General features: G+C 45.7%; 1 protein-coding gene across 7 annotated transcripts in view; it reads right to left on the bottom strand.

Moving 5' to 3' along the window:
* PNPLA7 (patatin like phospholipase domain containing 7) overlaps positions 1-22,171 on the bottom strand; it is a 398,841-nt gene that overhangs the window by 31,897 nt on the left and 344,773 nt on the right. For 6 of the 7 annotated variants that reach the window (XM_043530657.1, XM_043530661.1, XM_043530656.1 and 3 more), the window contains 4 exons: positions 18,201-18,270; positions 9,852-9,968; positions 2,552-2,700; positions 1,009-1,161 (listed from right to left, as the gene is read on the bottom strand). In XM_043530657.1, the coding sequence (XP_043386592.1) occupies positions 1,009-1,161; positions 2,552-2,700; positions 9,852-9,968; positions 18,201-18,270 (489 nt within the window). The remainder of the gene's footprint in view (positions 1-1,008; positions 1,162-2,551; positions 2,701-9,851; positions 9,969-18,200; positions 18,271-22,171) is intronic. The other variant, XM_043530659.1, reaches the window with a different exon arrangement.

Genomic DNA, 22,171 nt, shown 5'->3' with positions numbered 1-22,171 from the left:
TTCCATCCTTCCCAACACAACTACGGCAGTGGAACGAATAACTACTTGTTCTGAACTAAGGGAATGGATGAGGGTGAGCATGCATGTAAGCAAACATCTATTCCGTTAGCCAGCAGCAGGTGGAGAACAATAGTATAGCTCTACAACAGTGACAATGAGCATAAGCTACTAAACAACAGTCCACTGGAAAGGAAAGAAACCTTATTCTACTCTTTTTAAACTGCTGAATTATTTTTCTCTGAAAAACGTCAGTTGCACATCTGGTGTCAGTACTTTGCATGCTGATTTATGACATACACAGAGAGACAAACCTGAACCCCAAAGACCTGTGAACCTGATACTATCCCCTCATTAACAGTCCTTCCACGGACACTGGTGGTGTTCTGCTGATCCTATATCAGGCGCAAAGGAAGTGCAGATGGTCCATAATATTAATAGAAGCGTCGGAACGTTAACTGTGCCACAGACATTCTACTATTCTGCTCCCTTTGCCTGGACAATTCACAGCCCTTCCGGCTTATTCAAACCCTCCCCCTGACTTTATGAGCTATTCTCACCCACTCAGGGAAAAGAAACAATGCCATGTGACTTATGTGCCACTTATAACTAAACAAAACAACTCTGATTTCAAATAGCTACAGCGAACGGTCCATGCCTGACCCCCAGAGTAAAGTTACTGGCAAAAAAAAAAGGAGAGGAGTTGCAGTCTGCTCAGGGACGTGACACGAACAGGGTGAATGATTCTATTCAGGTTCTTATCCTGAGTCCCTCACCATATGTCTTTCCATGGTATTATTCAGTGTGACTTCTTTGCTCAGCTCTCATATGTACATAGCCTACAGAGAGCTAAGCAGTAAGAAATCGAACTCTTGAGAACAGCTTCCTCAAGAAAGAGAGCCTAGAACTCGCCCCTAGCACTAGGTTTGTATTGCTGCGGTGTTCACAGGACTCTGTTGCTGCACAGAAGTAGCTACATCGGGGCCCCCTACACCCTCCAGATTCACTTACACAGATTTCATCAAACTTCCCAAAGTCAAGGGTGCCATATCTGTCGATGGGCGGCCGAATGTACTCGCAATATTCACTGTTCTTGACCATCTCCAGCTGCCGCACGCAGCACACATACGCAAGCCGGGTCTGGATCTCTGCCATGTTCAGCACCTGCCAATCAGCCCCAGACAGCCGTTAAATGCATTGCAAGACTTTCATTAGCACAACTTGCCCTGAACTGGCAATGGTAAAAGGGAGAAATGCACTCCAGTGACTCAGGAGTATCTGCAGAAGTTGTCACATCCCACATCCCTCAGCCTCCCAGGAGCACACTGCTGACCGCCAGTCAATCTGTCATCAATGGCAGAGACTCAGCTTCCATCTAACAAATGATGTTTCTGCAGTTCAAGCCGAACTTGGTCGTTAATTCCAGGAAATACTGGTACCTAGAAGGAGATATATAGGGTGACGCAGGAGGGGTGCTAAGCTCTCTCAGGGTGTGGATGAGTAACAAGCCAGCTTGATTTTCTAGTGCCAGACACCGCTTTAGGTAAGAGCTGGGTTTGATTCGCTGTCATAGCCTCTCGTTCCTTGGGACAGAGAACAGCCCAGTGTGCTATGGAAGCAGCATGTTCAACCCCACCCTGCATCACTCACAACAGACACCCACTGGGGGAGTCCAGTAGTACTGAGGTCTGAAAAGGAATCCTGTCCAGTCCTCAGACCAGGCCTTTTTGAGGAGGGGACTGCTAAAGAGAGAGACCCTAAGGATTACAGCAGGGACACAGGGAACCAGAAGGAAAATGGAGGAAATGAAACGTTAATCCGGTCTGATCTGACTTCACCCAGGAAGGAAATCCTTAGCTCATGCAGCCTGTCATGAAAACAAACATCTAAGAATTTATTATTATTTCCCAATGCAAAAATCCCTATATTCAGCTGCTAAGAAACACAGAGAAGTGGACAAAGCTCCACTCACTTTCACTTGGAAAGCAGCCAAATCCTAACTGCATCAAGATTAATTGTGCCAAATTCACTCCAATTGGAGAGGGGCTCTTTCAGCTCTATCAAAGCCAGGTCAACTGCTCTTGTCTATATTCAAGGAGCATTTTGGGAGAAGAGGTATTCATTTTTGTTCTGTGATTGTACAGCACCTAGCACAATGAGGTCCTGGTCCATTTCCAGGGTTCCTAGGTGCCACCATAATACAAATATGGAATAATAATAATCTTGTAATTCTGCAGTCCCCCACTCAGCACCCAGCAGAATTTGCTCTTGCATGGAGAGCTGGAGTTGGACTCCTTAGAGGAAAAAATGATTGGCTATATGAGTGCCACTCCTAGTTCCTCCCCAGATTCGAACAACTGAATTCTCCCATAACATTGTATTTTCTTTTATGCTGGGACCTTGCCCGGTTTTCCCACGCCTCAGATGTCATCTTGCAACACAAGATGCAGGTGACAGAGCAATCGATTCCCAGTCTTGTTTCTCGGATACACAGTGGGACAGTTCCCTTCTGCTTACTGAAAATCACTGTGATTTTAACATAAGCTTACGGTACCTTCACTTTTTCAACAAGGGGATTCCATCTCTTCCACAGCAGCCACCAGCCAGACAGAGTGTCGCCATAGTTGGTGAGGTCCATCTCATCCCGGCTGCCCACATCAATTGCTATCACCACTTTTGCCCCCATGGACCTTGCAACATCCGCTATTGGGAACAAAGCCACATCATCATTACCCATCACTCCTCTCTTCTACAGCACTTACCTGTCTGGAGCTGGCCACTGGAAGCAGGGAAATGTATTTCCAAGGATCAGGACAGACCACACAAGCACAGCATGGGACAATACAACAGGATTCCTTTTCATACAGCTTCCAGCACAGACATTCATGAAGGCTTTGCAGGGAGAATGACTTACCTCAGAATAATGCTATACTAATTATACTCTTCATAGTGATGTATGGTACTTGGGTATAACTATCTCTTTATAATCCCTAGTTTTCTAATAATTTTCTTTCAGAAACCAACACAAATGTTGATAATTAAAAGAAAGGCCTGTGGGATCATCCTCATCATGGCAAATACCAAAGGGACATGTCCTCCTTGCAGATCAAGCACCAGCCAGAATAATCTCTGGCTAGGTCCTTAAAGTGGCCTGGCTGTATATTCAGATTGGATCCGTCATGGGCAATATTATTGCACCACCAAAACTTCTTGCACCCACATGATCACTGGCTGCATAGTTGCCTTCCTTGATATACGGATGAAGCAGCAGAAATGCATGAGGACACAGAAGAGGTCGAGGCAGAATGACCAACTGAGGAGAGAAATTGGTATCGGTCAGAGGTTGGGAGAATATCAGTCCATGAAGAGCTTTGAAAGTAAGAAGGAAAATTTTGCATGAATTTAGAAATGGACAGATTAGTAATGGTGATGGGATGGAGGAACATTTCCCACTTCCTGAGGGGACAGAGTAGTCTGGCCATGACATTCAGGACCCTGACAGTTTAAGGAGTAGGAATTTAGGAAGATGCTGAAGGAGGGACTCGGGGTGCTGGGCAACTCACAGAAAAGAGAAATGTAGGGAGGAGAAAAAGTTCAAGATCCAGGATAACTATGTATAGTAATTCCATGCTTGAATAAAAGACACTATAGGTGTGCGTGCTCGCCACGTGAACCAGTGTCGGAAGTTTTTCCCATAGGGGAGCGCCCCTAGCGACCTCTGGAGTGGCGCCTCCATGGTGCGGTATAAGGGGCACTGTGCGCTCCCCCCACCCTCAGTTCCTTCTTGCCAGACAACTCCAACAGAGGGGAAGGAGGGCGGGATGTGGAATAGACATGAGCAACACATCTCGAAGAACACCAGTTACGGGAAAGGTAACTGTCGTTTCTTCTTCGAGTGAGTGCTCATGTGTATTCCACAATAGGCGATTCCAAGCTACATCTGTTGGAGGTGGGTAGGAGTTCACAGACTTTCAGGACGGAGCACAGCCCTGCCGAACCCGGCATCCTCCCTGGTCTGGGAGACGATCGCACAGTGCGAGGTGAACATGTGAACTGAAGACGACGTGGCGGCCCTACAAATGTCCCGAATAGGGACGTGGGCCAAAAAGGCAGCTGACGAGGCCTGAGCCCTAGTCGAGTGCGCCCTCACAATTGACAGTGGGGGATTCCCGCCAGGTCATAGCAGGTATGGATGCATGAGGTGATCAGTTTGAGGGAGAGGGAGGCCGACGGCTGTTCTGAGGCTCCGGCCACTGAGCGAGCCCCCCCGGGGGCTGCGTCGGGGGCACGGTCCCAATGGTGCCACTGGACTGGCCACGGGGCCCGGTGCCACTGCACCTGCTGTGGCAGCGGCGGAGCAGGCAGTTTGGCCTGGCTGGCCTGACCCATCGAGGGACAGCTACGAAGGGAGGCCGGGCTAACGTATGGCCGGCTGCTGTCCCTGGACTGGGAGGACTGGCAGCACTGGGAGTGGTGCCAACCCCGAGACCGTGACTCCGAGGTGGAGGAATGGTACAGCTGGTAGCAGCTGCTCCGCGATCGGCTCTGGCGGGTGGATCCACGACAGCGAATCGCCAGCGATCGATGCCCGGGGCTGCAGGAGCTGTGCCGTGGCAGGGTCCTGGAGTGAGATGATGAACGGGAATGGCGTTGATGTTCGTGCTACCACCAGCTACGACAGCCCCTCCAAGAGGGGGGCCTTTGGCTATGTCCGCCTCGATCACCATAGAATCATAGAATATCAGGGTTGGAAGGGCCTCAGGAGGTCATCTAGTCCAACCCCCTGCTCAAAGCAGAACCAATCCCCAACTAAATCATCCCAGCCAGGACTTTGTCAAGCCTGACCTTAAAAATATCTAAGAAGGAGATTCCACCACCTCCCTAGGTAACCCATTCCCAGTGCTTCACCACCCTCCTAGTGAAAAAGTTTTTCCTAATATCCAACCTAAACCTCCCCCACTGCAACTTGAGACCATTTCTCCTCGTTCTGTCATCAGCTACCACTGAGAACAGTCTAGATCCATCCTCCTTGAAACCCCCTTTCAGGCAGTTGAAAGCAGCTATCAAATCCCCCCTCATTCTTCTCTTCTGCAGACTAAATAATCCCAGTTCCCTCAGCCTCTCCTCAGAAGTCATGTGTTCAAGTCCCCTAATCATCTGTGTTGCCCTTCGCTGGATGCTTTCCAATTTTTCCACATCCTTCTTGTTGTGTGGGGCCCAAAACTGGACACAGTACTCCAGATGAGGCTTCACCAATGCCGAATAGAGGGGAACGATCACGTCCCTCTATCTGCTGGCAGTGCTCCTCGGTGGCGGAGTAGTACCCGGAGTCTCTGTCAGATGGTACCCAGCCAGACAACCTGGTGTGAGTCGCTGGCGACCCACGTGGACTATGCACGGAACGGTTGCTGAGTGGTGAACAGCGTCAGGAATGTTCCCTCAACCGAGACCGGTACCAAGTTGGGGGTGACTGTGGAGATCCCAGCGGCGGCTTGCCTCTGGACCACGGGGCCAACACTGGCGGTGCTCCTGGTACCGGCATGGACATCATGTCCCGAGCTACCTGCAGGGCCTCTGGTGTGGAGGGCATCTGGACATCCGGGGAAGCTGCTCTGAACAGGCCGGACTACTCCGCATGACTTGAGTCAGACGCCTAGAGGCTGATGGGGATCGAGGACTGCCCAACATGGGTCTAGTCTCTGCCCCAGATTTACTCCGGTGCTGCGGTGGAGAAGGCCTCTTCTTAATCTTCTTGCCGTGCCCCGTGGATGGGGAGCGGTGCCGACTAGTAGATGGTGCTGGGGGGGTCGCCACACACCAACACGGCAGTGCCCGATGCCGACTTGGAGCGGCGTGCCGGAGTCGGGGTCAACGCTGACTCCATGAGGCCCGGAGCCTAATGTCTCTTTCTCTCTTGGTCTGAGGCTTAAACAACTTGCAAATCTTGCAGCGATTGCTGAGATGTGTTTCAAACAGCGTAAACAGTCCACGTGCGGATCACTCTCTGGCATCAGGCTTCTACAACTGTTGCACGACTTAAAACCCGGGGTGCAGGGCATGCCCCAGCCCGGGCGGACTAGCTAAACTAAACTAAAAGTGTACTAGCTACAGGTCACATACCCTGAACGAACAAGCGTTCCGGGGACAAGCTGTAGCAAAGCTGGAGCAGAGCAGTTCCGAAACACCTTCACTGGCGGCAAGAAGAAACTGAGGGTGGGGGGAGCGCGTAGCGCCCCTTATACCGCCCCATGGAGGCGCCACTCCAGGGGTCGCTAGGGGTGCTCCCCTATGGGTACTGCTAGGGGAAAAACTTCCGATACCGGTGCACATGGCAAACACGCACACCTATAGTGGAATACACATGAGCAATCACTCGAAGAATAATAATATAGCAGTAGGAATATACTACCAACCACCTGACCAGGGTGGTGATACTGACTGTGAAATGCTCAGGGAGATTAGAGAGGCTATTAAAATAATAATAATGGGGGATTTCAACTAACCCCATATTGAGGTGTCATTAGAGGAGGTTTTGAAACAAATTGATAAACTAAACAGTAATAAGTCATCAGGATCAGATGATATTCACCCAGGAGTTTTGAGGGAACTCAAATGTGAAATTGCAGAACTGCTAATTGTTGTGTGTAACCTATCATTTAAATCAGCTTCTGTACCAAATGACCTGAGGATAGCTAATGTGACACACATTTTGTAAAAAGGCTCCAGAGGTGATCCTGGAAATTACAGGCTGGCAAGCCTAACTTCAGTACCAGGAAAATTGGTTGAAACTATAGTAAAGAACAGAATTGTCAGACACATAGATGAACATGATTTGTTGGGGAAGAGTCAACATGGTTTTTGTAAAGGGAAATCATCCCTCACCGATCCACTAGAATTCTTTGTGGGGGTCAACAAGCATGTGGACAAGGGGGATCCAGTTGATATAGTGTACTTAGGTTTTCAGAAAGCCTTTGACAAGGTCTCTTACCAAAGGCTCTTAAGCAAAGTAAGCTGTCATGGGATAAGAGTGAAGGTCCCCTCATGGATCAGTAACTGGTTAAACGATAGGAAACAAAGGGTAGGAATAAATGGTCAGTTCTCAGAATGGAGAGAGGTAAACAGTGGTGTCCCCCAGGGGTCTGTACTGGGACCAACTATGCCATACAGATCACAAATGAGCTGGAAAAAGGAGTAAACAGTGAGGTGGCAAAATCTGCAGATGATACAAAACTACTCAAGAAAATTAAGTCCAAAGCAAACTGCAAAGAGTTACAAAGGGATCTTGCAAAACTGGAGACTAGGCAATAAAATGGCAGATGAAATTCAGTGTTGATAAATGTGAAGTAATGCACATTGGAAAACATAATCCCAACTATACATATAAAATGATGGGGTCTAAATTAGCTGTTACTACTCAAGAAAGAGATCTTGGAGTCATTGTGGATAGTTCTCTGAAAACATCCACTCAATGTACAGCGGCAGTCAAAAAAGTGAACAGAATGTTGAGAATCATTAGGAAAGGGATAGATAATAAGACAGAATATATCATATTGCCTCTATATTAATCCATGGTATGCCCACATCTTGAATATTGTGTGCAGATGTGGTCACCCCATCTCAAAAAAGATGTATTGGAATTGGAAAAGGTTCAGAAAAGGGCAACAACAATTATTTGGGGTATGGAACTGCTGCCATATGAGGAGAGATTAATAAAACTGGTATTTTTCAGCTTGGAAAAGAGATGGGGGGGGGAGGGATAGCTCAGTGGTTTGAGCATTGGCCTGCTAAACCCAGGGTTGTGAGTTCAATCCTTGAGGGGGCCATTTAGGGATCTGGGGAAGAAAAAAAAAATTGGGGATTGGTCCTGCTTTGAGCAGGGGGTTGGACTAGATGATCTCCTGAGTTCCCTTCCAACTCTGATAGTCTATGAGTCTATGACTAAGAGGGGATATGATAGAGGTTGATAAAATCATGACAGGTGTGGAAAAAGTAAATAAGGAAGTATTATTTTCTCCTTCTCATAATACAAGAACCAGGGGTCACCAAATGAAATGAATAGGCAGCTGGTTTAAAACAAACAAAAGGAAGTATTTCTTTACAGAACATACAGTCAACCTGTGGATCTCTTTGCCAGAGGATGTTGTGAAGGCCAAGACTGTATCGGGGTTCAAAAAAGAACTAGATACATTCATGGAGGATAGGTCCATCAATGGTTATTAGCTAAGATGGGCAGGGGTGGTGTCCCTAGCCAGTTTGCCAGAAGCTGGGAATTAGTGACAGGGGATTATCACTTGATGATTACCTGTTCTGTTCATTCTCTCTGGGACACCTGGCATTGGCCACTGTCCGAATACAGGATACTGGGCTAGATGGACCTTTGGTCTGACCCAGTTTGGCCGTACTTATGTTCTTATAACTGAGATTCCCAGAACGGCTATGCACTGTGACAGCTACAACTCCGTAGGGTCCTGCTTTGAGCAGGGGGTTGGACTAGATGACCTCCTGAGGTCCCTTCCAACCCTGATATTCTGTGATTCTATGATTTAATTCAAACCAGAACTGAACTCACTAGGTTTATGTGACTGGACAATCCAGTCCATCATCCATTGTTGAACCAATCCTCAACATCATCTTCAGACACTGTGCAATCTTAGAATGTACAGATGGATAGCTGGGACAGGTGGAAAGATAGCTAGATTAGGAATTCATATTTGTAGAGAGAGGCCCAAGCTGCAAATGGCAGGTACAGTTTTCAAATTTGTGGGAGCATTTGTAGTTCTGCCCTTTAGGGAGATAAGGACCTTTTGCAAAATTTGGATCTGGGTTTGAATTTTTAACACCGCCCCCCTCTCCCGCCCTCCCAGATTGGGCTGCTCAGATTCCAGGCCTTTTACTCAGGCTGCTCTCTAATTATTTGCACACAGGTCAAGGGAAATGTACTATGAAAACAAATTTTCAAAGCATTAGATATTATGACAAAAACTCTGACCACCTCTATTCCATAAACATTTGACAACACAACTAAAAAAACACACACACAGTTTAACATTCCTGGCTTCATTTGGTGTTTAACATTTCTGGCTTCATTCAGCTGTCTAATGAGAAAAACATTTTAATAGGATGATTTTAGATTGATTTTCATTGATTTTAATATTTCATTGAATTTAATAAAAAGAAAAGGAGTACTTGTGGCACCTTAGAGACTAACAAATTTATTTGAGCATAAGCTTTCGTGAGCTACAGCTCACTTCATCGGATGCATTCGATGAAGTGAGCTGTAGCTCAAGAAAGCTTATGCTCAAATAAATTTGTTAGTCTCTAAGGTGCCACAAGTACTCCTTTTCTTTTTATGAATACAGACTAACACGGCTGCTACTCTGAAACCATTGAATTTAATGTTATATGAATTCTCCAGTTAAGATAGACATTGCTTTGAATCTTAGACACTAAGAGCAGTTAATTTTTCACCATTGTTGCATATTTAGAATCAGTTCATATTTATGCTCTGTTCTTCCAACAGATTCAAGGAAAGAGGTATATTTATAATTTTATTCTTTCACTCCTCCCCAACCCTTTTTTAAAAATACACACTAGAATATGTTCTAATAATTAGCCTGACATATTTTTGACACATGATTTGAAAGGAAACATTCCATCCCAAGAGGCCGTCTTGGAAAAGCCTGTATAACAACAAAGCAAAGGCCCTGTATCCAGAGGACAATGCAGCTCTGCTAGCCTCCAAGAGATCAGAATGGAGTTGTTCTGGAAGGTACTCACACTGACATATGCCTGTGCAGATGGAGTTTTACCATCTGTCTTCTTGGCGAATTGCAAACAACTATCCACAAACATACCTGGAAGATTGTTGATATAACCTCCATCCATCAAGAGATGCCCATCCTTTGGATCACAGAGAGGGGGCATGTACCCAGACAGTGACATGCTGGCACGGACATACCTCCAAAGGGAACCTACAGCAATAAGAGGGAAGACATCCATACTAACCCACTATGGCAGGACTGGGCGGGGGTGGTTTCACAGTCATTACATGCAATTTCGTGACAGATATTATCCCAACGGTCGGATTGCAGAATGTTATTAAAGCACCCGAATGACTCTCAAATCATAATACAGGCTAGGAAAAGGGTTACTCAGTCTCCAACTCAGCAAAGCACTTAAGCTCATACTTAACTTTAACCGTGATCTTAAGCACTTTCCTGTATCACAGCCTCCACCACCAACCATGAAAGAACAAGGTTTCTTCTGCAGACAAATGATGGGGAGGAATCACGAGCCTCAACTGTCGCTGAAGGCCATTAACCCCCAGGAAATGCCATATGTGGCAGAATCATTACCGTTCGTCGGAGCTGAACACACGGGATACACAGTTGACTCCCCCACACAAGTTTTACCCGTGTTTAGATTTTTAACAGGACACCAGAGACATCACTCTAAAGATGTGGGATTCACACCCTGCACCCTTCTTGCTAAAACTGCAAGAGCCTCTCTGCAGGATACAGTTAGTCAGGATGCAAACCTGGCCTCCTCTGATTAACACAGCACCTTTGAGGACTCCATCCAGACTTGTGCCATCCACTCAGTAACTTCAGCCCGCTAATCAGAAGGAGGTGTTACGCCTGCACCACCAATCTCTCACAGAACATCTCAAGATTTTAATTTTACTGTACTCTACTCTACTTAGCACAGGTGCTTGAGCCCCATAATCGCATCTCCTGCCCAGTCCTGGGTGCTTCACAGAGGAAACAACCTGCTCTTTCATTTCAGTTCTATACAGAGAGCATTAGAGATTGGCCAAAACCAAAACCTCCCAAAACTTTGATGGTCCAGATCAAATGACACGCAAAGACAAACTACTCCCAGGGTGAGATGTTCCAAAACAAAACTCAGCAAGCAAGGATTAACAAAGCCCCAAATAACCCCATTTTGTTTATTTCAACAAAGCACAAGACTCGCCATAGAGCAGTCTGAGACTGCTGTCATACCACAAGTACTTCAGGGAAGTGTTCTATACGTAGTGGCAATTGCTTTAAATTATCATGGAAAGGTAGCACTTGGGAAGCTGTTATATGGTACAGGGGGAAGCAAAACAACCATCTCTGAATCACCAAGTTAATCTATTAATTAGCTGACTGAACAGATTTATTTGTTAATACAAGAGACCTTTTCTCACCATTTAAAAGAGTATGCAGCGGATGAGAGAACATGCAGACACCCAGTTGGCTTGGATTCCTTTGGCAGGGTCACCCATACGGTTCTCATCCCCAGACACCAATACTTGGCTTTAAAGAGTAATAATTACTGTATATTATTTGTATTATGCCAGTGTGTAGGGACGACCAAAAATGGGGCCTCGTTGTGCTAGGCACTGTATTAACTGAATCATGGATACTCCCTGCCTCAACGAGATTACAATGTAAATAAGCCAGACAGGCAAAGGGTGGGACATACCACACAAGCAGAGTGACGGTTTGCAAATGGCATGTGACAAGATTTTTAATCTGTGTTTGTTCTGGGTGGGTTTTGTTGGGAGGGGACATTGAAGGGAGGGGAAATGAGGGGGCCAGAGCAGGGAAGAGGAGAGGGTTTCATGGAGAGCTGGTGGAGAAAGGCTGAGGTGAAGAGACAGGGAGGGAGGGAGCAAACCGCCAATCAGCATGGGGAGAACGTCTCTGGTCCTTCCCTGGAACTTCTTTCCTCGCCAGCCCAACCCTTCCCCACCTGGCTGTTACAATGATAGTCTCTGTACCTTTCCTTCTAGGACCACAAAGCTTTTACAAACGTTATTTCAGCCTCACAACCCACTGACAGTTGGGTAGGTAGATACCATTATACTATTTAGCAGCGAGGGAAATTGGGATCAGAAAGGTTAAAGTGACTTGCCCACGGTCATAGTTTCAGACACTGGCAGAACCAGGACTAAATCCCAGGATTCCTGACTCCCTGCTCCTTATTATAAGCACTAAACTTCCACTTAAAGACAACAATGCCAGTACTGGGCAGGGATCGTTGAGATGTTTCTGTACTGCTGGTTTCATGCATGTTATACCGGGCATTTTTGCCCAAACGTTCTATCATATAGACTCAAAGTCCTTAAATGCATGTCTAGGTGCATGCTGACCCCAAGCTGGGTCAGCACATGTGTTGAGCTGTGATTTGCTCCCTTACCACACATTTTGCACTGTGGAAGTAGTAAAGGTGCAGCTATCAGGGCTAGATAGTCCTCCACTGCTATTCCCACAATTCCCTGTACAGGAAGTCCTTGGACTTACAATGCCGACTTACATTTGGACGCCACTTACAACGCTTTTCAGTTGACTGCCCGTTTCGCCCTTACAATGCTAGATTTGCACAAAGTTCGCTTGAAATCCCGTCCTGGCTGCATTATACTTGTATGGAGCTGGAAGGGGTCGCTTCTGATTGGCTTTGAAGCAGCAGGGTAGCTTGTTGCCAGGTAGGATTGCTGCTTGTTTTTGATTGGCTCCCGGCCCTGTGCTCAGCCTTCTGAAAGCTTGAACAGTGATTGGTTAAGGCTCAGCATGTGTGCCGTTCTCCCTGACTTTCTGAGCCTGTGTTGCTGGGATTCTGAGCAGCATATGTGAGTTTTTATGTTTATTTGAATGCTTTTTACTAAATACAGTGTACAGTAAATACACTGATGTTGCAACATTAGTCATCTATAATTCACTGAGTACAAAAATCTGGGTTATTGTGGGGAAAATAGTGTATCAAGCCTTGGTTCAGGAACCAATCCCCCCTTCATACCATTGATTCAGCAAGGACAAGTGCAGAGTCCTGCACTTAGGATGGAAGAATCCAATGCACTGCTACAGAGTAGGGACCGAATGGCTCGGCAGCAGTTCTGCAGAAAAGGACCTAGGGGTTACAGTGGACGAGAAACTGGATATGAGTCAACAGTGTGCCCTTGTTGCCAAGAAGACCAATGGCATTTTGGGGCGTATAAGTAGGGGCATTGCCAGCAGATCGAGGGACGTGATCGTTCCCCTCTGTTCGACATTGGTGAGGCCTCATCTGGAGTACTGTGTCCAGTTTTGGGCCCCACACTACAAGAAAGATGTGGATAAATTGGAGAGAGTCCAGCGAAGGGCAACACAGATGATTAGGGGACTTGAACACATGACTTCTGAGGAGAGGCTGAGGGAACTGGGATTGTTTAGTCTGCGGAAGAGAAGAATGAGGGGGGATTTGATAGCTGCTTTCAACCACCTGAAAGGGGGTTCCAAAGAGGGTGGCTCTAGACTGTTCTCAGTGGTAGCTGATGACAGAACAAGGAGTAATGGTCTCAAGTTGCAGTGGGGGAGGTTTAGGTTGGATATTAGGAAAACATTTTTCACTAGGAGGGTGGTGAAGTACTGGAATGGTTACCTAGGGAGGTGGTGGAATTTCCTTCCTTTGAGGTTTTTAAGGTCAGGCTTGACAAAGCCCTGGGTGGGATGATTTAGTTGGGGATTGGTCCTGCTTTGAGCAGAGGGTTGGACTAGATGACCTCCTGAGGTCCCTGATATTCTGTGATTCCTATAGGAAAAGCAGTTTCGACTTACAACGTTTTGACTTACAATGCAATTCTGAGGAACGAATTGTGTCATTAAGTCCGAGGACTCCCCGTACCTGTAGCTTCCAGCCGTTCTAGCAACTCACTTCCCACTCATCCTCTATACACCAAAGTCATCTGCCAGTTCATGTACCTTTGCTTGGTGTTTGGGGTTCTTCATTTTCCATGCAGCCTGCTCCAGTTTCTGAACAGCTCAGTCCAGCTCTGTCGAACAGCATCAAGGAGGCCCACCACCCAGCACACTGCTAGCTGGCTGGAGGAGCACATCAGGGTCCTAGTTAATCTCTGGTGTAGATACACCAGGGATCATTATTCCAGCTGGAGCTCCAGAAATTCTATGAGACCATTTTGAAGAAACTGGTGGAGGTGGGCACCCACCAGACTGGTGAGCAGTGCAGGAAGTGCATCAAGCACTTAAAGCAGTTGTACTACAAGGTGAAGGATGCAAATGGCAGGTTTGATAGGCACCTTCTACATGCCCCTGCTATGAGGAGCTAGACTGGCTGCTTGCCACCCTGAGTACAGAGCCCACCGTCCTCCATGACATAATAGTGACCGGGGGCAATCTTACATGTGATCCAGCCTGAACGCAAAGCAGGGAAAATTAAATTTAAACACAAGTAGTGACTCTTTCAAACTACCTTTATAATTATTCCTGGCAAAACAATTAAAAGAGTACAGGCTTTGCAAGCATGAGCCCAAATCTTTGCAAATTCTGCTCTTTAATAACTCTGCCACATCGATGTAATCAGTGATGAGCTGCCAGAAGCTGAAGAACCGGTTCCTTCAGTTGCTCCGAGCCTTCAGCGGCACTTCGGTGGCACGTCCTTCAGTCGCTCCACGTCTTTGGCGGCACTGAAGGACCTGCTGCTGAAGTGCCGCGAAGGCTCGGAGCGAGTGAAGGACGTGCCGCCGGGTGAGCAAAAATTCATAGGGAGCCTCCCCAGCCGAGAGCTCAGGTGGGACGGACAGGACGGTCCTGAGGGCTGCATGTGGCCTGCGGGCCAGAGTTTGCCCACCCCTTTAACAACCGGTTCTAAACCGGCTTCTAAATTTAACAACTGGTTCAAGCGAACTGGTGCGAACCAGCTCCAGCTCCCCACTGGATGTAATGATATAGATTTATACCTTGACTAGCAAAGTACTGTCCCAAACACCTTGCTAGGACTTCACCTCACCCTCTCAGCCAAGCCCAGATTTTTAAAACCTGGTTAACGAAATGCACATCTAATTCTTACCAGAATGTGTCTGTGGGCTGCCAACATTAGCTGTAATGAAAGGATTCCAAAGTGATAAAATTGTAGCCTGGTGCTGATGCAGAACATATAGTGAGGGACTCTTTCCTCTTTTAAACCATGACCAAAAAATGCTCTTTCACTGCCTTGGCAGGCACTTCCACTTCAGATGGACTGAGCCTTCCAGCCAGGACTCTTGTCAATAGGACTGTCCATCAGTAGGGTGTGATGAATATGGGAATTTTGACAATATATTTTTTATGCCTCTGCATGCCTCAGTTTCCCCTGGGCTTTGCACTGCTATACACTGAGTGTAAAGGGAAGGCACAAGGTGTTTGACTCACACAGCAGCCTGATTGGAGACCAGAGACATTAACAAACTGAATAAAGTCTGCACATGTGACGGGAGGATCCAGATGAGACAATGGAAATCCCAATTTCCATTGGGACAGTCACACTTAGCAATAACAGCCAAGCTGGGACAGTCACACTTAGCAATAACAGCCGAGAGGACGGAGATTCCCCTCCAGCCACACCTCTCTGCAGAAAAGGCCCCAAGCTAGAGAACAAAATGGAAAGGTTCTGTGGCTATGATAAGCAGGGATCCTAGTTTTCTGTGATAAAAAAAACCTCCTATAAAAAAAAAACATAAAAATTTGCGTTTTTCCACGATTAAAATGAAATGCTGAACTTTAGTTTCCTGGGCCACAATATATATAGGTATCAGTTGAACACAATATTTACAATTTTGAAGCAAGTTCAAAGACTACCAGGGCCTTCAATTATTATAATAAAATAAATTAGTAGAATTGCAATTTGTATTTCTTACATATACCAAATACTTCTATGTCTGTATTCTGTATTTTCAGAAAACTGTTTTTTTAAATGCACAAAAAATCGAAAATTGCTTTTATATTAACATTATTCACTGTCTGAGTTAGTTCGGGAGGCTGAAGTGAAATCTGAGATGCACTAAAACATGAACACCTACACACCGTTGGGTAACCTCTATACGCCGGAGGCAGTTTATTGGAGTATGTTTAGCTATGTAAATTTAAAGTGCATTCAAAAATCAACCACAAGAGGGGAAGGTTGCGCACACTGAATAAGCGACATTGGTACTTTTAGTAAAATGTAGTTAATAGCTAATATATGTTTTTATTTTTTCACAAAATGTAAAAACTAAAGATTCTCTGTAAAAAACATACATTCCATGGTTTTCTGTGTCAAACGGATTTCTAGGCTCCCTAGTGATAAGAGTACAACAATAAAAATTGTTTACAAATTACAGGTCCCCATCACAGCATCGCATCTCTTCATTCACATCTCTTCATCCACATCCCCCTCCTTTCCAAGGATGTGGGAAAACTAGGCAACCCTTACTTCCTTTTCCTGCCTGGACCCAGCCCCAGTGATGCCAGGTCTACTTTCTGGTTGCCTATGCCTGGCCTGCAAATCACTCCATGGGAAAACACTCACTTTTATCCTCACAGATGTTGTGCAGAGTGCAGTAGGCCACAATAGAACAGAAGGCACTGGCCATATCGTCACTCTCACACCAAGGGGTAAAATTTAATTATATTAATGTTAAATTGGAGTTGCAATGTTCCCTCCACAAGCTCAGCTCTCAATAGTTAGCCCTTAGCACATCAGACTTCAAATCTTGCTGGTCAAACTGGGTGTAGAGAATTTTGCATCTAGAATCTTTCATTACTGGTTCTTCTGAGGTGGGTATGGATTTGTAACAGTGTTTCTTTTGTCTATCAGAGGTCAATGCTGGTAGGACGTTTGCTCTTCACTACTTTTGGTTATAGGTTTACTGGGGATCTCTAGATGGGGAAAAGCTTGGCTTTTGGGATCTCGTCAATAGAATACTGAAGACTGAATAATGCTTGAGGTGGATGTGTTTGGGGGGTTTTCCCTCTATTTTTTTGATGCATGCAGTGAATTCCAGAGACTGGTCTGAGCAATTCTCAGGGTTTCCCCTATGCTTTAATATTCTGTTATTATTTTAAAACTTATTCCTGGAAAAAGGAATCTGTGTTCTCAAATGCCAAGCAGGATGTAGCTGGATTAACAAAACAGACACACTGGTGGGGGAGGAGGAAAGCAGAAAGATGTGCCAGCAGGAGCCAGCACTGATAAGTGGCTGCCTATTGATTTTACAATGTGTCTTCATAACTGGTATTTCAGAGATAGGCTGCTCTATAGTATTAAAGGCCTCTCCACAAACCACTCCACCAAGATAAGGCTGCTGGTGCTGAACAAAATTTGACCATAAGATCAATTTCCATTAATGTCAAATGGTAACTCATTACATCTCAATGAATAGGAAGCAATTCCTATGAGAGATTTTTGGCACTTGAAGAGCCCATTTATGATCCCCTAGAAGAGGAGACTGCAAGGGAATGATGAATGAGAGAACTAAAAGGGAAAGCTCCCGGCTTCCTCTTATCCCTTTGCTATTGCAAGTGTTTAGAAGGAAGACATGGGAATCAGATGGGTATGTTTTACTGAGAGAAAAACAGAAGTGATCAAAGCCACACGGTGCAATGGCTGGTAGAGCTCAAAACTTGTCACTATTTTCTTTCAAAGAGAAAATCACTTGACCAGTATTAAAAATGAACACTGTGTTGTGAGTAGCGGCTAAATTCTAATCTATTGTCTTGGAACACTCCAGTTTGGTGTATCATACTTGCAAGTTTGTCACTTCCCTACTAAGAGGCAAGTTCTCCAACAGACCAGTTTAAAAGAAGCAGGGAGAACTCAGCCATATTTTTAAATGGTTTTGTGAAAAACCATAGAAAAGGACAATAATCGGGAGCCAAACAGAGGTGACTATATTGCATAAGCAAAAACAGTAAACAAACCAATGGGCCTGGTTTCTCATTTACACTAAGACCCTTTTACACTGCTCTGGCAATGTAAGACAGCCTTAAAGTTATAAAGATCCCTATATAGTGCCAGAGCAACAAAGGGGCCTTATTGTAAATAAGCATCTGACCCCATGTCTCTTCCTGGGGAGAACAGCTAGATTCATGAGGGCTTTTATTTAAATGCATGATTTTTACAATTAATTCTGATTTAAGGGGGAGTTTTTGTATTCCATGCATGTTTTTATGAACACATTGGTGTCCATGAACAAATTTACACTCCACGCAGTGAATCATCTTGCCTATTTCAATTCCTCAGGTGCTATAGCTCCTTGTAATCTGTGTGCAGCCATGGATCTGGTGTTCAGCAGGTAGCACTGAGAAGGACGACGGAAAAGTAAAGGGATGGAAAGGAATGAAACTATACAGAAAGGCTGGCATTCAAACATCACTGCAAGCTCAGAGACACCCCCGCCCCGCAGAAGACTATCTGGACACACTTACCATCTGTGTGGACTCTCATGGCTGACGCAGTAATGTCAGTCGTGATAGTGAAGTAAGGAATCCACAGATCCTGCAATACAGGAAGTGTCAGTTTTACAGTCATCAGTAACCCTGGGCATAAGCTGACAAGCAATTCTAACACAGGGACATATACACATAAATGCCTGCACACAGAGATGAAAATGCGAGCCCTGCGTGGGTGGCTAAAAATCTGGCTCTAAAGCAAACACTTTATGTATAACCAACTGGGATGAAAAGCCATGTTCTCTTTCCCTAACACTAATGAAATAATATTTCCAGGAAAATAAGAAGGTTTTTGAGATTCATATAGGTATTCATAAGGTTTAGCAGATCCATAACCCATGTTTATAAAAGTCTATATTTACTCCTTTTGGAGTTATGTTAACCTACAGCATTAGCACTCTTTACAGCAAAACCCGTCTTATACAATTACAGATGAGAAAATGTGGATGCCCAGAAGAAGTGAGTTTTTAAAGGGCAAACAAAATTGTATTGGAAACTTTGGGGACGCTTTGAAATAATCCTTTAAGACAAGGGTTTGCCCACTGGGAGTCCTCCTTAGTGCAAGTCTCACTGTTACTTTTAGGAGACGTTCTTGTGTATACACATCCCTACATATACTCATTTTTCAGTCTCAATATCTTTACTGGCATGAGTAGTGAACAAGTGCTAGCAAAGTTAATTTCTCTCTCTCTGTAGGGCAGGTATAACAGTGATAATGGGGTAGCTGGGTTCTATAACTGTCCATTTTGCATCAGTGTCTATTTCTGAGGTGGTGACAGCTGATGTCTTCACAGACAAGGTCAGCTCCCAGACTACTGCACTGGTCAGCACAGCATGGGGAGGAGGTGACCAGCCCTCTGTGGAGAAAGAAGTGGTTCAGGACTATTTAGAAAAGCTGGACGAGCACAAGTCCATGGGGCCTGATGTGCTGCATCCGAGAGTGCTAAAGGAGTTGGCAGATGTCACTGCAGAGCCACTGGCCATTATCTTTGAAAACTCATGGTGATCGGGGGAGGTCCCAGATGACTGGAAAAAGGCTAATGTAGTGCCCATCTTTAAAAAAGGGAAGGAGGAGGATCTGGAGAACTACAGGCCAGTCAGCCTCACCTCAGTTCCTGGAAAAATCATGGAGCAAGTCCTCGGTGAATCAATTCTGAAGCAGAGGAAAGTGATCAGGAACTGTCAGCATGGATTACCAAGGGCAAGTCATGCCTGACTAACCTAATTGCCTTCTATGACAAGATAACTGGCTCTGTGGCTGAGGGGAAAGCAGTGGACATGTTATTCCTTTACTTTAGCAAAGCTTTTGACATGGTCTCCCACAGTATTCTTGCCAGCAAGTTAAAGAAGTATGGGCTGGATGAATGGACTATAAGGTGGATAAAAAGCTGGCTAGATTGTCGGGCTCAACGGGTAGTGATCAATGGGTCCATGTCTAGTTGGCAGCCGGTATCAAGTGGAGTGCCCCAAGGGTCGGTCCTGGGGCCGGTTTTGTTCAATATCTTCGTTAATGATCTGGAGGATGGTGTGGATTGCACCCTCAGCAAGTTTGCAGATGACACTAAACTGGGAGGAGAGGTAGATACGCTGGAGGGTAGGGATAGGATACAGAGGGACCTAGACAAATGAGAGGGTTGGGCCAAAAGAAATCTGATGAGGTTCAACAAGGACAAGTGCAGAGTCCTGCACTTAGGACAGAAGAATCCCATGCACCGCTACAGACTAGGGACCGAATGGCTTGGCAGCAGTTCTGCAGAAAAGGACCTAGGGGTTACAGTGGACGAGAAGCTGGATATGAGTCAACAGTGTGCCCTTGCTGCCAAGAAGGAGCATTTTCGACTGTATAAGTAGGAGCATTGCCAGCAGATCGAGGGACGTGATCATTGTCCTCTATTCAGCATTGGTGAGGCCTCTTAGCAGGACCAATCCCCAACTAAATCATCCCACCCAGGGCTTTGTCAAGCCTGACCTTAAAAACCTCTAAGGAAGGAGATTCCACCACCTCCCTAGGTAACGCATTCCAGTGCTTCACCATCCTCCTAGTGAAAAAGTTTTTCCTAATATCCAACCTAAAACTCCCCCACTGCAACTTGAGACCATTACTCCTCGTTCTGTCATCTGCTACCACTGAAAACAGTCTAGATCCATCCTCTTTGGAACCCCCTTTCAGGTAGTTGAAAGCAGCTATCAAATCCCCCCTCATTCTTCTCTTCTGCAGACTAAATAATCCCAGTTCCCTCAGCCTCTCCTCATAAGTTATGTGCTCCAGCCCCCTAATCATTTTTGTTGCCCTCTGCTGGACTCTTTCCAATTTTTCCACATCCTTCTTGTAGTGTGGGGCCCAAAACTGGACATAGTACTCCATATGAGGCCTCACCAATGCCGAATGGAGGGGAATGATCATGTCCCTCGATCTGCTGGCAATGCTCCTACTTATACAGCCCAAAATGCCGTTAGCCTTCTTGATGCAGTACGTTTTTAAAAAGCTGTTTATTAAACATAGTCTGATACCAAGAGGATTCCAAAGAGATTCACAGATTCCAAAGCCAGAAGGGACCATCGAGAACATCAAGTCTGGCCTCTTGTATAACACAGGTCATAGGACTTCCCTGAATTAATCCCTGTTTGAACTAGAGCAGATTTTTTAGAAAATCATCCGGTCTTGATTTACAAATCGCCACTGATGGAGAATCCACCACGACCCTTGCTAAGTTGTTCTAATGGTTGGTTAACCTCATTTTTAAAACATATGTCTTATTTCTAGTCTGAACTTGTCCAGCTTCAACTTCCAGCCATTGGACTGTGTTGTGCCTTTCTTTCCTAGATCTAAGAGCCTGTTATCAAATTTTTGTTTCCCAGGTAGGTACGTATAGACTGTGATCAAGTCACCCTTAACCTGTTCGTTAAGCTAAATAGATCGAGCTCCTTGAATCTATCACTATAAGGCAGGTTTTCCATTCCTTTAATCATTCTTGTGGCTCTCCTCTGAACCCTCTCCAATATATCAACATCCTTCTTGAATTGTGGACACCAGAAGTGGACACTGTACTCTAGTAGTGGCTGCACCAGTGCCAAAACCCAGAGGTTATATGACGTCCCTACTCCTATTCGAGATTCCCATTTATACATCTAGGGATTGCATTAGCCCTGCGGCCAAGGCGTTGCACTGGGAGCGTCTCTGACAAACACACAGGCATATGGATTACAGTTGAGCAAAATGGGATACGACCCCTGAGCTAGACAAATGCTGCCCTGATTGGGATTGCTGGGAGAAGAGTTTTTAATCATGTGCTTTATGACAGCGACAGTGGAGGATGAGGTGACATTTCACATGTCAGTCGTTTCACAGGCATCTTACACTGTGCCTAAAAATGACCAAAAAGGTCCTGACCTACAATACAGAGAGCAGAAACGGTTAACATTCAGTATGTTCATTCTTAAAAAGTCAATGCACATTTTAAAATGTTCACTGCACTTTTTTAAGCCCTTTCTGTGGAATGCACCCCAAAGGGTTACACAAACTCTTCTTTCAAAAGAGTGACTAGTTTAAAAGAATTACCGACTGGACTAGCGAGACAATAATGAAAAACCATTTAGGTTTGTGGTCAGGTGTACTCCCCACACCAACGCTGAGAGAGCTGAATTAGGCCAGGCAGGCCCAATCAGCCAATTAAGCAGCAAATGAGGGCAAATTAGGCTGGAGAGCCTTGATTAGAAAGGACACCTGGGAGGGATCAGCCAGGGGCTTCCATAAGGCCAGGAGGCTGGCAAAGGTGTAAGGGGGCAGCAGGGAGGAAGTCTGTAGCCTCTCTCCCTGGAGTAAGGTAGAAGGAAGCGGGGAAGGAACCCCTGAGACCTACTAGGCCTTAGAGAGATCTGACTTGGAGACCTGGAGAAACACAGTAGGAAGTAGTTCAGGGGCTAGAGCAGTAAGGTGGGTGCCCTGC

This window comes from Chelonia mydas, chromosome 16, assembly GCF_015237465.2.
Source record: "Chelonia mydas isolate rCheMyd1 chromosome 16, rCheMyd1.pri.v2, whole genome shotgun sequence".
NCBI classification, from domain to species: Eukaryota; Metazoa; Chordata; order Testudines; family Cheloniidae; genus Chelonia; species Chelonia mydas.
The sequence above is the reverse complement of the archived record's forward strand: the minus strand, read 5'-3'. Positions and strand labels throughout refer to the sequence as shown.